This window comes from Pseudorca crassidens, chromosome 21, assembly GCF_039906515.1.
Source record: "Pseudorca crassidens isolate mPseCra1 chromosome 21, mPseCra1.hap1, whole genome shotgun sequence".
NCBI classification, from domain to species: Eukaryota; Metazoa; Chordata; class Mammalia; order Artiodactyla; family Delphinidae; genus Pseudorca; species Pseudorca crassidens.
The window spans coordinates 33,266,709-33,279,502 of record NC_090316.1 but is presented as its reverse complement, the minus strand read 5'-3'; the positions used below and the strand labels follow the sequence as shown (position 1 = coordinate 33,279,502).

Below are 12,794 nucleotides of genomic sequence, written 5' to 3'. Positions count from 1 at the left end.
TAAAATCAAGATCAAAAACGTTTAAACCAACTTCTCTTTTAAAGATATAGAGATGACTTCTTTTCTTAAATGTTACTTTTATATTCTGAATCCCCCCAGCTTTTCACAAAAATGCATTTGAAGTTATACAAGTGTTTGGCATATCTCTAGCATCTAGAGGAACTTGATGTTTTTATTTATTTGTTTGTTTATTTAATGTATTATTTTTGGCTGCGTTGGGTCTTCGTTGCTGTGCGCGGGCTTTCTCTAGTTGCAGCGAGCGGGGGCTATTCTTCGTTGCGGTGCGCGGGCTTCTCATTGCGGTGGCTTCTCTTGTTGCGGAGCACAGGCTCTAGGCGTGTGGGCTTCCGCAGTTGTGGTGCGTGAGCTCGGTAGTTGTGGCTCGTGGGCTCTAGAGAGCAGGCTCAGTAGTTGTGGCGCACGGGCTTAGTTGCTCTGTGGCATGTGAGATCTTCCTGGACCAGGGCTCGAACCTGTGTCTCCTGCATTGGCAGGCAGATTCTTAACCACTGTGCCACCAGGGAAGCCCTAGAGGAACTTGATGTTTGTTGAATAGAAAAAAAGAAGAAAATATGATTTTCTATAATGAAGATCCCATTTCTTACATTTCATTTACGAAAACAGGAAGTTCCTTTAATCATATATTATGAATAGTGGTGATACCTGAGAAATTATTCAGTTCAGACAGAATACCTTATTATTTTATTGTACTGCATACTCTACTCCTAAAAAAAAATCACTGCTTCCCCAAAGAAGATACAAGAGACTAAGAGCATACTAAGAATACTTTATTGTCATAACTAAATGCATTAAATATACATTCTAAATGGAATATATTGTATATTTGATAAAACACATATAGCATTCATCAAGGCAAAAAAAAAACACTGAATGAAAAGATGGCACACAAATAAAAGGAAGAGTTCTCAAATACTGCAATAACTTCAGCATCCTGGAATAATGTTTATTCCTCGCCCATTTTCTGCCCATTGGAAAAAACTGCACTGTTTTTCCTTCCCAAGAGGGCACACAAAAAAATTCTTTCCATTATTAGGTCCAATCTTCAACACTGTTCTCATGATGGAGCGTTTGCCATGGCTGCAGAATGGGAAGGACAAATCTGCCCACTGGGGGGGAAAAACAGATTGTGAAGTTTAGATGGAAGGTAGAATGACAGGCTGAGCCTCGACGCATTTGATTAGTACTGTACTGTCTTCACTGCTGTTCCTATTAATTTGACATTGTAAGATACACGTAAGTCATTAGTCGTTGCCCCTAAAAAACCTTATATCCTATAAGAAGCATCTCTAACAAATTTGCTTGAATCACACAGAAAATTGTCATAATTCTGACATATGCCTAATGTCCATAATATGCCTCTGTCCAAAGGCATATTTACAGAAGTTCCTTCACTTTATTGAAAATCTCTCTGTACAGCAAATCACCAGTGTTCCTGATATAGCTCTGTTTAAGCTATTAAGGTCAAAGATTTGTTATGATTTTAATATTAACCTTCCTTAGTCTCCTAGGAAAAGAAAGCATCCAATACAGAATTACCAGGACTAATTCACACAAATTCCATTGTATTATTCTTATCCTTATTAATTTTGGCCTCAAGAGAGCTACCCAGAAGGCTGTGATATTGTTAATATTGCTAATAATATTTTCTCCATTACATCTATACAAGCTTTGAGGGGAGGAGATCAGGAAGTTGAGTAGGACGGAGCCACATCTCGGGCAGGGGTTATGCTCTAAGATCATGATCAAATTTTCCCTGGGGAATTCCTTAGGAAGGTATCACACTGAAGACAGATCATTTCTCTCTCAGCAAGCCCAATCAGAAAACTTTGCTCCAGTGCCGAAACAGATCCATACTTTCTTTTTCTAGTTAGGCACCAGATGAAGCAGCTGGGAAAAATATCTGTCTTTAAACCTCAGGATCACAGTCAGAAGTGAGAGGCTCTCGTTCTGTGGAAGGCAGAAGACTGACCAAAAGCGCCCAGATTCCTGTCTTGTATCTCACACTCATTTGCAGGGACAAACTCATAGATCGAAAGGTTGGGGAATCACCTACATCTAAACTGTTATTGTGCCATCACTTGTTTTGGTTAAGCCTGTGTGGTAGGATTTGCTACGTTTACTGTAAATCCAGGGCATGTAAATTATTTCCCTGGGTTCTTCTATCCAGTGCATAAAACAAAGGTTTGGATGTCACACTGAAGTCAGGAAGAGCAAATATCTGTCTTGGATTATCAGTCACCTGGTGACTCAATACCTCTCTCTTTGTAAGCCAAGGGGGTTACAAATATGATATACTCTAATAATGGAATAGCTGTCATTTGATTAATTCTTCTTTTGGGGATGAACCTCTTTGAATTTTCAGTTATTCAACATTCAGGTTTTAGACTAAATGTCAGTCAGCATGGCTTTTAAATTTAAAGGTAAAACCAGAAACGGACTATTTGTTACATTTTAATAACTGAAGTATTCAAGGACACTATCATTAAGCTTGATAGGTCATACACGTACTTCGAAAAATCCACATTGTGCTTCTCTCGGTAGAGGACAAGCATAAAAGTGCCTGCCCTTGTTTTCTCCATCCTTCCTCACCACTTGGAGAACACAGGGGCGGTCATGTTTACTGCAGCGGGGACTGCAGGCATTTAATGAATGAGGACCACCTGGCGTGTTACTCTGAAGCTCCCTGTAATGACAAGTTACACAATAACTGCAGCATGATCGTGCTAAAAGGGGTCATTCACACCACCTCACCCCGCATCGGAATCCTGCCTGTACAAAGAGACAGTACCAGAAAGCGACCACCGTCAACTTCCCGCAATTACTGGGTTGGCCAAAAAGTTCGTTCGCTTTTAAGTACAAATAAAAGACATCTTTCATTTTCACCAAGAATTTTATTGAACAATGTATTCACTAACTGAACGATCTTTTTGGCCAACCCAATACATACACTCCTACATCTTTTTTTTTTACTAGTTGTTTTAAAATTAATTAATTTATTTTTGGCTGTGTTGGGTCTTTGTTTCTGTGCGAGGGCTTTCTCTAGTTGCGGCAAGCGGGGGCCACTCTTCATCGCGGTGCGCAGGCCTCTCACTATCACGGCCTCTCTTGTTGCGTAGCACAGGCTCCAGACGCGCAGGCTCAGTAGTTGTGGCTCACGGGCCCAGTTGCTCCGCGGCATGTGGGATCTTCCCAGACCAGGGCTCGAACCCGTGTCCCCTGCATTGGCAGGCAGATTCTCAACCACTGCACCACCAGGGAAGCCCCTACATCTTTTTAATTCTTGGTTTTCCCAGGTAATTTCCTTCCAAAGCTACCTATTTATGTAAATTAAATTTAAATTAGGCATATCATTTAAACTTCTCAAGAATAGAAACAGCTGAATTGCACATCCAATCTTCTTAGTTTTCATTTGTGACATCTGGTTCTTTTCTTACCCAACATGACAGGGTGGCTACTTTTATTTCCCTTAAAATATTCTCAAGTCCAGCTGTCCCCCGACGCCCAAAGGAACTAGAGTCACAATCTTCTCCAATTATTTTCTCATCAGTAGCAAACTCTCATCAATGGTTCTGACAAGGCCAAAGAGATCTGCTGTCCAATTTAAAGACAATTTTCTATGCTCTTCTTTGACCAAGTCTACCTTAATAGTTGCAATCATATTTCAGCAAGTAACAGGCTGCCTGGCAGAGCAGAAATGTGTATTTTGTAAAGCTAGCGAGGAAGCTTTAGTCTCCCCCCATGATTAGATCAAGAGTGTCTGGAGGTTACCCCTGAATACAGTGTATAAAGGCCAGAAGCCAGGCTTCCACTGTAGCTGTCTAGGTAGAATTTTTTCTTTGAAAAGGAGCTTCATGATTATTTTTAATTTTTTTATATTTTGCATATTTTAATAATGCTTTTATAAAAGTCTTCTTAATAAACCAACTGATGAGAAAAAGAGCTCTTATTAAAACCAGAAGTCCTTCCCCTTAATAGCCCCATTTTTAACTTTTTAATGATAAAGTTCTTCCTTTCTTTTTTTGTTAACTTCTAAAGAACAAAATACCATTCTTAAATGATTTTTTAAAAATACTTATAAATCAGAGGTTGGTTCCCTTTTCCTTGCTTCCTAAACCACATTCTTCCCATACTTGTTCCTACAATGATGCCTTGAGGCGTCATATCTAATCAAAATGTTCAGAGTGTGAGATATTTTTTCCAGTTTTATTGAGATAGAATTGACATACAAGGGATCTTTTATTTGTGGTGAAATTGGTTTACACTCGTTTATAAAACAGATGCTTAAATATATTTCTTTAAAGGGATGGACTCAAACATCCTGAAGTTCCTGAAGCTGCTTGGGCAGCAGGCGTGTGCAAGATGAAAGCAGCTGTGGGCACTGCTAAGGACACTGTTATCATTAAATATTTCTCCAGCAGCTATTTTGTTGGTAGCATTTTCAGGGTAGGGAATAGTGGCTTATATTTTAGCGTCATGGGGGATGCTAACCAGAAATAGGGAGGGTGAGGGGCAACAGACTTCTCTTTTCCAAACCCCCTTCACTTCAACAGCCCCTCTCCCCAAAAGGGGCAATATTAAAATGTTAACTTCAAGAGAAGCTGAACATCTGGGTGGTTGTAGAGAAGTTGAGTGATTTCAAAATTGAAGCAAGTGGGTCATAAACAGTGCTTAAAAAAAACTTAGAGGAGGAACACAGAAGGTTAAGAATCTTAAAGGAAAGAAAGAAACTGGTGCTTTCGTAAAAAAAAAAAAAAAGTACACACATGCAAACAGTTTTATATATTGGAAGGCTGTCTGAGGTAACAATTAGTTAAACATTTTCAAACTCACTTGCTTCAACCTAGAAATCTCCAGAGTTTCGCAAATCCAGGGAGATGTTTAGATTTTCCTACTAGTAAAGCTTTCCTGGAGAGGAGCACGGTGGAAGTCAGGATTAAGGTAGAAAGGAAAGATCCCAGTGTTTCCTACAGCTTCCTCATTTCTGTCTTCAATTCTGTTTCTTCGTTGGTATAAAGTTAAAGGAGAAAATAGCCACATGCTATCTTATCCCGGCCCTTAGAGTGGGGTCCATCTGACCAGAAGCATCAGCATCACCTGGCAGCTCCTTACAAGTATAGAATTATCCTCCCCTACTCCAGATCGCGGGCAGAATCAGAATCTGCATGTTAACAGGACTCCCAGGGGATTCATATACACATTAAGTACTGAAGCACTGAGTTAACGTAACCAAGACACTGATGCCATCTGTGAACACATCAGCTCTAAAGATGTACAGGGAATCTTAATTTTATGATAGCAAACATTACCCAGGGTAATTAAATGTTCTGATTAATTGAGGACATCTTGGTTCCTCTTTGTTTCAATCATTACTTTAAAAACTTTCGAAAATGTAGCAGAGCATTTTCTTGGGTAAACTTAGCATATGGGATAGTTTAACTTATTTTGATAACTAGGACCATCATTTTGAATACTAATACTGGATTATAAACGGTCAATATAATAGATCAGGGTTGGAAAATCTTTTTCAGAAGGGACATACGTTTAGGCTTGTGGGTCTTATGGTCTCTGTTGCAAAATACTCAAATCTGCTGTTTTAGCATGAGAAGCAGCCAGAGGGAATATGTAAACCAATGGGAATGGGATGTGTCCCAATAAAACTTTATTTATAAAAACGGGGTGGGCTGACTTTGGCCCTTCTGGCTGTAGTTTGCTGAGGTAGAGGTCGTCATTAGAACCAAGAGTAGTGCTTAATGTATAATAGGTTCTTAATAAATACTTATTAATAAATAAACACTGAACATGTTCAATAAGCATTGTTCAAGTAACACTGAACAGAGATCAGATAAAAACTATTATCAAGAAGGAAGACATTACCAAGCACAGGTTTGTAATTTTTAAAACGGGTATTTTTTCAGTGATCAATTTATCATGGTTTAACTTATTTTACAGATAGGGTGATTCATTATAATAAAAACACTGAACTGATCAGGCTCACTGAATGTAGATTTTGTAGCTCAGCAGTATTTCAAGGATCGTAACAAACAAACAGAGGTTAAATGACTCATCCTGGATGGTCCCAGGTGGTTCTGACATCCTTGGGGACTGAAAACACCAAAAGGTGAACCAGAAGCATGAACGAGAGGTGAGTGCTTCACTGGTGATTAGAGGTAGAATCTGGCAACCCTGATGGCGGCAGACCCGAGAAAACGTTAGTGATTTTCATTTCACTCATCTCACTCATCTACGTGAGCCTTTGCATCAGCTCAGGAAAAGCTTCAACCCAAAACACGTTATGCTTCTTTGAAGTGGTTATCACTGTGTTTTGTTCTGCGTTTACAATAGTTGGATCAAAGACTTAAAACTGTCTAACAGTCATTCTTAACTGCTTAAAAATTGGTTCAACGATCTAATTTATAATCCAGTAGCTGGATAAAATTCAAGTCTATCTAAAGACCAATCTGAAAATATGCCCCATCAACATGGCATGTATCATGTAGCGATGAGAGCAGTAATTAAGAGAACAAAAGGCAAATTAATTACCATACAATTATTAAAGAAACAATGAACTGGCTATAAATTCTCTGAGTGGACCACCTGCTTTAATCCTATTATGTTGTGAGCTTCTGCTCGGCATCTTGTCCACAAGATGAACACTGTAGCTGCCAGACAAGGAGAAAAATGAAATAAATGACAGTAATTTGCAATTTATTCCTTGTAGAGTAGCTGGGTGCAGAAGGGCTGCTGGGTGAATGTATTTCATCACTTGACATTTATTCTGCTAGTTGATGTTGATTGATTTTGGAGTCTCATTCCTGGGGTTCTTATATTCAACACATACGCACGCTGCAGTGTTTCTAAGTAAAGCTGTGTGCTGTGATTAATCATATGACCCTATTACTAATGGCTTATGAAGAAATCTTTAAAACTTAAGGTTACATTAATGTTTTTTTAAATCCATAATTCATTAGTTAAATTGTCTGAGATTTTCTACAAAGCACTAAGGAAATAAAAATATGCCAAGATACTTCATTTGAGTACAACAAAAGCCACAATATTTTTAAATGATCACATCTGCTTCTTTCCACTTAAGCTACACAACAGAAAAGGCTGTTCAAAAATGATTTTCCTACAGCATAGCCTCCCAACTCAGACACTCTTAACTAGCTCCTTCATGAACTTCCGTCATGACACATTAATTAGTGTTCAGTGAAAAGGTGGCGTACTGATCAAGTCAGTTAAAAGTTTGCCCGCCATAGCCTAACTCAAATGTCTATATTTTTTGAGTATTATGGACAAAAGTCAAACCAGTTATTATACATGATTATGAACAACAACAACAACAAAAAATCAGCCAAGGATAAACGATCAAGATTAACTGATGGTAAAATTAGAGTCAGTACAAGAAACTCGAGATTAAAGCACCTATTGACCAAAAAACATCTCAGAATTCTGTTATTAAAGTATTCCCAGAGGTTGGTCTAGGTTTGTGCAATGGTGGTCCTTCATCTCACTGCCCAAAGAATTTTTCCATCAGCAAAGACACAGCTCATCAGATGAAAGGCTGGAGATCAGAACGCCCCTGAGATTATTTTAGATCCCGTCCACAGCAACTCTTCCTCTCCTCATCCCCCGCTGGCAAGAAAAGGCACAGGGGAAGAAAACTCACCTTCACTCTGTTTAAAATACTCTTCCCTGGGCTTCCCTGATGGCGCAGTGGTTGAGAGTCCGCCTGCCGATGCAGGGGACACGGGTTCGTGCCCCTGTCTGGGAAGATACCACATGCCTCGGAGCGGCTGGGCCCGTGAGCCGTGGCCTCTGAGCCTGCGCGTCCGGAGCCTGTGGTCCGCAACGGGAGAGGCCACAACAGTGAGAGGCCCACGTACCACAAAAAAAAAAAAAAAAAAAAAATACTCTTCCCTTCATTTAAAGGTGCTGGATATACAGTGTCCGCTTTCTGAAGGAAAAGAAAATTGTGGAGAGATCTCTCTCCCTGAGGAGGCATAATATCAGGTGTGAGAGGAGCCCCAGATAAAGAAATTAAACAAGGTTGGGGAAGAACATTTCCAGGATCTGCCAATAATCATTAAGGCACAAGGATGACATTGTTTATTAAAATGTCTCTGTCTCTGGTGACAGCAACTGGGGGGTCTTCTCCTGAACATGTAGCTGGTAGTCTCATAAAACATATCTGATCTGGTAGGGTTCATTAACTGGAATTACAACTTTTTAATTTCAGGTTCAAAAGTAGTACTCACGCTCTTTGAGCCTTTTTGGTTGAAACAAATACCACACTCCCTGCCCCCTGGCTGTTTGAAATACAGTCACTTTCTTTGGCAGAAATGTCACTAAAAATATCTCAGATCCCTCGCTTTAGAACAGAAGACATTTACTAAGTGTTATGAATGATAGTTTCCCTTCTAGAAGAACTATCTTTCATCGGAAGAAAAGCTTAAACAAAACTGCTAACAGTGGAGACTGCTAACCGGTAAGATTATGGGGGATTTAATCATTATTCTTTATACTTTCCAATATTTTCCAAACACTCTGTATTAAGCATGTATATGGTTACAGCCAGAAAAAAGCAAAACACAATTTTCTACAGATGGAGGAAATTCTGTTTTTCATTCCCTTCCCTTCTCTAATATTATAAGCTAGAGGAGGCAAGGGAGGCAAATTACTGTAATAGTCTTTCAGGTTTTGACTGACATTTCCAAGATCAATTCAGCTTCCTCAGCAATGGATGATCTTTCTGCATTCTTAAAACTTACGCAAATACCTTAAAGAGCAAGGTTAGAAGCACCATACCTGTTAGAAAATCCAGGGTTGCCACTTTTGAGATCCCGTGATGAGCAGTGGGTTGTTTTTAATCTTTTATATGCTGGACTAAATAATTTAGAGGGAGAGCAGACCATAGATGATATGTTTACTTTGTTAGATAGTTGAGTTCTATAGTTTGTTCTCTCCTTGGAGGGGTGCACTGTATCACTAAAGCAAACGTTAGTAGGAGGGTTTGGAAATTCCCCATCTAGTATCTGGTTTTGGCTTTCTTCTCTTTCCAAAGCACTGGATTTATTGCTGAAATCCGTCAAAACAAGGGTTGTAGTTCCAAATGCAGTTTTCCTGTTGATCTTCACTTCCGTCCTTGGTTTTCCAAAGCTATTACAAGGGTATTTCACTAAACTGTTAAAGGCGATAGGATTCTCTTCATTCTTGGGTACCGAATCTGGAAGGAGAGACCAGTAATTCTGCATTATTCCTATAAATACACTGACTGTTTGAAACATCTTTTCATTTGATTAAAACATTTAGTTCATTTATTACAGTGACCTCATGTATAGAACTAATAATACAAAGTTAGCTTGAGCAATTCAGAGTTAACCACCTTTAGATTAGGAAATAAAGTACCATATGAAGTGCAAAATTTCCAGGGACTCAGAGATGGGTTTAATAAAGATTTCTACTTGTTATGCTTTATGTTATGTTTAAGCATTTAAAGGTTACTGAGCTATCAATTTTGTTGCTATTAGACCAAATATTAAAGCAGTGTAAATAAGAGGTGACACCCCACAAAGCTTTCGATCAGCAGTTAGAGCCTATATCTAGATTATCAGGAATGTTTCTGTGAATGACAAGACCAAGTGAAAGGCCTATTAAAATTAAGTAAAGATGAATTACAAAGACTTACATTTATTAAATATGTTTCAAAAAAGCATCTTAGGATCTTGGAATCTGTAATTTATTCTAAAGTGCAGTTATCTGCCTTTCATACTCAGAAAAAAATAACAAGAAAATAATTAAGATGTGTAAAGGCATTTCAGAATGTCAGAATAAATGTGGAAACCTAAGACTGGGGTTTTCTGAGGGCTCTCTGTTGAACGATACTGCAGAGGGAGGGACAGAAATAGGAGACACAGTCCCTTCTGCTACTAGCAAAGGTGTATATGGGGTGATGCCTGCATTTCTGGCCCAGCGAACACAACACAACATGACAGCTCACACGATGGGGGGTCCAGAAGAATGAACTTTCTCCCCTAATTGAAGAAAGAAAGAACACTTTGAGAACACAGAAGAAGCTGCATCAGGGAGATGGCCCTTAATCACAGGTTTCCTCTGAACTTCTACATCCTCTGCACGCACGAAATTGTGAGCTACGATGAGTTATTCTGAAGGATTTCAATGAAATCAGTACAATTGTCTGAGTAAAGATTTTAATAACAAGGGGTAGGAGGCCAAAGAAGAGAAAAAACTCAGCATTTTCCTATTCCACCTGCAATGATATTCTTACAGAAATCCTCCCTTTCAATTTATGAAACACTTGGACTGAATAACAAACTCAAAAGTTGCTGAAATCTGCATAAAACAAAGCTTTATTGAATAATTCATTAGAAACAGTAGAGAACAGATGTAATCATCTCAGTTTTTTGAGATACAACGGCACATACTCTTTTAGCACAAGCGTGTTTCCCCCCCGTTAAAAAAAAAAGTGCTCAACAGAATGTCAGCATCGTTTACATGCAAAGGCTGGCAATTCCTTTAAACCTTTCAGAAAGAGAGCATTTTACTTCGTTATGAAATATCAAGACGGAACAAGACATGTACCTGACTTTGTATAATTAACCCTCTTTGAAATGGAAGGCACTCAGAATCAAAATTCAGTCTTACCCGTAGGCCTTGAAGTCAGGCAAGCATCACATGCTTCAGAAGACGGCTTATTTATTAGCGTACAGACCTCACATGTCCACTGCTCTTCAGACTTCTGGGCCACAGAGTCCATAAGATGACCCCCTCTGCTGGATGGCCAACTGACTGTAGTATTTCTAGCTGGCAGCCTGCTACAAGAGAACTTCTAAAGTTAATCATTAACACTTTCGTTATTGTCTTGTTCTTATACATTCTGGATATCTTAGAAACAATTACAGAACCATTAATACCCAAATGCTACATGTTTACTATTGCTTAGAAGTTCTCTCTCTCTCGGAATAAAATGTTTTTACTTGGGCCCTGCTGATTGCTTTTAAAGACAGAAATAACAAAAGTTTTAGAGTCAAAGAGTTGTGTGTGTGTGTGTGTGTTTTAAACTAACTAAAAATATTTGACATAACCACTAGGGAGCATTTCTCAACTAGTTTTTTGTTTTTGTTTTTTTTGCGGTACGCAGGCCTCTCACTGTTGTGGCCTCTCCCGTTGCAGAGCACAGGCTCCGGACGCGCAGGCTCAGCAGCCATGGCTCACGGGCCCAGCCGCTCCGTGGCATGTGGGATCTTCCCGGACCGGGGCGCGAACCCGTGTCCCCTGCATTGACAGGCGGACTCTCAACCACTGCACCACCAGGGAAGCCCTCAACTAGTTTTTTAAGTAAGTGGGACTCTTCCCAAAGCAAAACTAAAATATCTTTATTCAAATTAGGGAGGAAATGAGTCATGTAGAAATTAGAGCACTGAATGTAAGGTGAGAAAAGTTTTACATTTACTTCGTGTGCCACTGGAATTTCTCAATATCTGCTGGGCACTAAATCAACTGATCTATAATCTGTAACGATGGAATTCCTAAATGACTCCGTACTGTTACAGGAAATGCCTTTCTAAAGCTCTGATACAGTCCTGCTCTTTAGCACATGGCTCTGGGGCTACAGAGCACATCACGCGGTTTAGCAGCCAATGCAGTGTCATGGATTCCTTTCATGATTCCAAACATTAATACTGAAAAAAAGTTCTTTCAGTAAAGGCTTTGTACCTTACATTTCAGAACATGAGTTCTTTGACTTTCAAAGGTAGCCTTGTCTTCTGTAACATTTTGCTCCTATGCATAATTATAACAGGTTTAAAATTCAGACTTGTCTGGTAAAATCATAAATAGCATAAGAAAATCTGAAAGTAAGACACATCTCATTATGGTTATTTTTATCTTTACTTACCTTGACTTTTAATGCCATTCAATATTTATCCCTGTAGATCAACTATACTTTAATAAAATAAATTTTTAAAAATATTTCTTATTCCTATGGAACACCAGACCTCCTATAGAATTTACTTCACCTAATCCCTGCCCTCTACTAACTTACTCTGAGGCAGCATCATACATTTATTCATAATTAAGTAAACACAATTTAAATAACCTTCAGATTTTCAATGTGCTCCAACTTTTAACCATTTTCATCTTCTATCCTATAAATTCCATTAACCATGAGGGGATATTTATTGTTACATAAAGAAGCTCTGGAAGCATTCTCTCCTTACTGCTCCGTTTCTTAATCGCCTACTAATAAATTCTTTCCAATCTCCAGTTGGACGTGTAACAGGAATTCCAACCTTAACCTGTCTGTAGTGGGCTGAATGATGGCTTCCTAAAGACAGTAGGTCACAAAAGCAGGAACCTGTAACTGTTACTTTATGAAGAGGATCTTTGCAGATGTAATTAAGGATCTTGACATGGCGAGATGATTCTGGATTATCAGGGTGATCTCTGAATGCAAACACAAGTATCCTTATGAGAGAGAGGCAGAGGGAGATATGATACACACAGAAGGGGAGAAGGTAACGTGACCACACAGGCAGAGACGTGAGGAGTCGTGTAGCCACAAATGAACACTGCCAGCCACCAGAAGCTTGAAAAGGCACGGAATGGATTCTCCCCTAGAGCCTCCAGGAGCACAGACCGGCCCACAGCTTGACTTTGGCCCGATGAAACCGATGCTGGGCTCCTGGCATCCAGAACCGTGAGAGAAGAAATTTCTGTTGCTTTAAGCTGTCAGGTTAGTGGCAACTTGTTATGGC

At 39.3% G+C, this 12,794-nt stretch overlaps 1 protein-coding gene across 1 annotated transcript in view; it reads right to left on the bottom strand.

Moving 5' to 3' along the window:
• Positions 1–499: 499 nt before the first annotated feature.
• NEIL3 (nei like DNA glycosylase 3) overlaps positions 500–12,794 on the bottom strand; it is a 41,913-nt gene continuing 29,618 nt past the window's right edge. The window contains 4 exon segments of the mRNA XM_067721496.1: positions 500–1,127; positions 2,530–2,704; positions 8,827–9,244; positions 10,684–10,853. Of these exon segments, the coding sequence (XP_067577597.1) occupies positions 945–1,127; positions 2,530–2,704; positions 8,827–9,244; positions 10,684–10,853 (946 nt within the window). The 3' untranslated portion in view covers positions 500–944.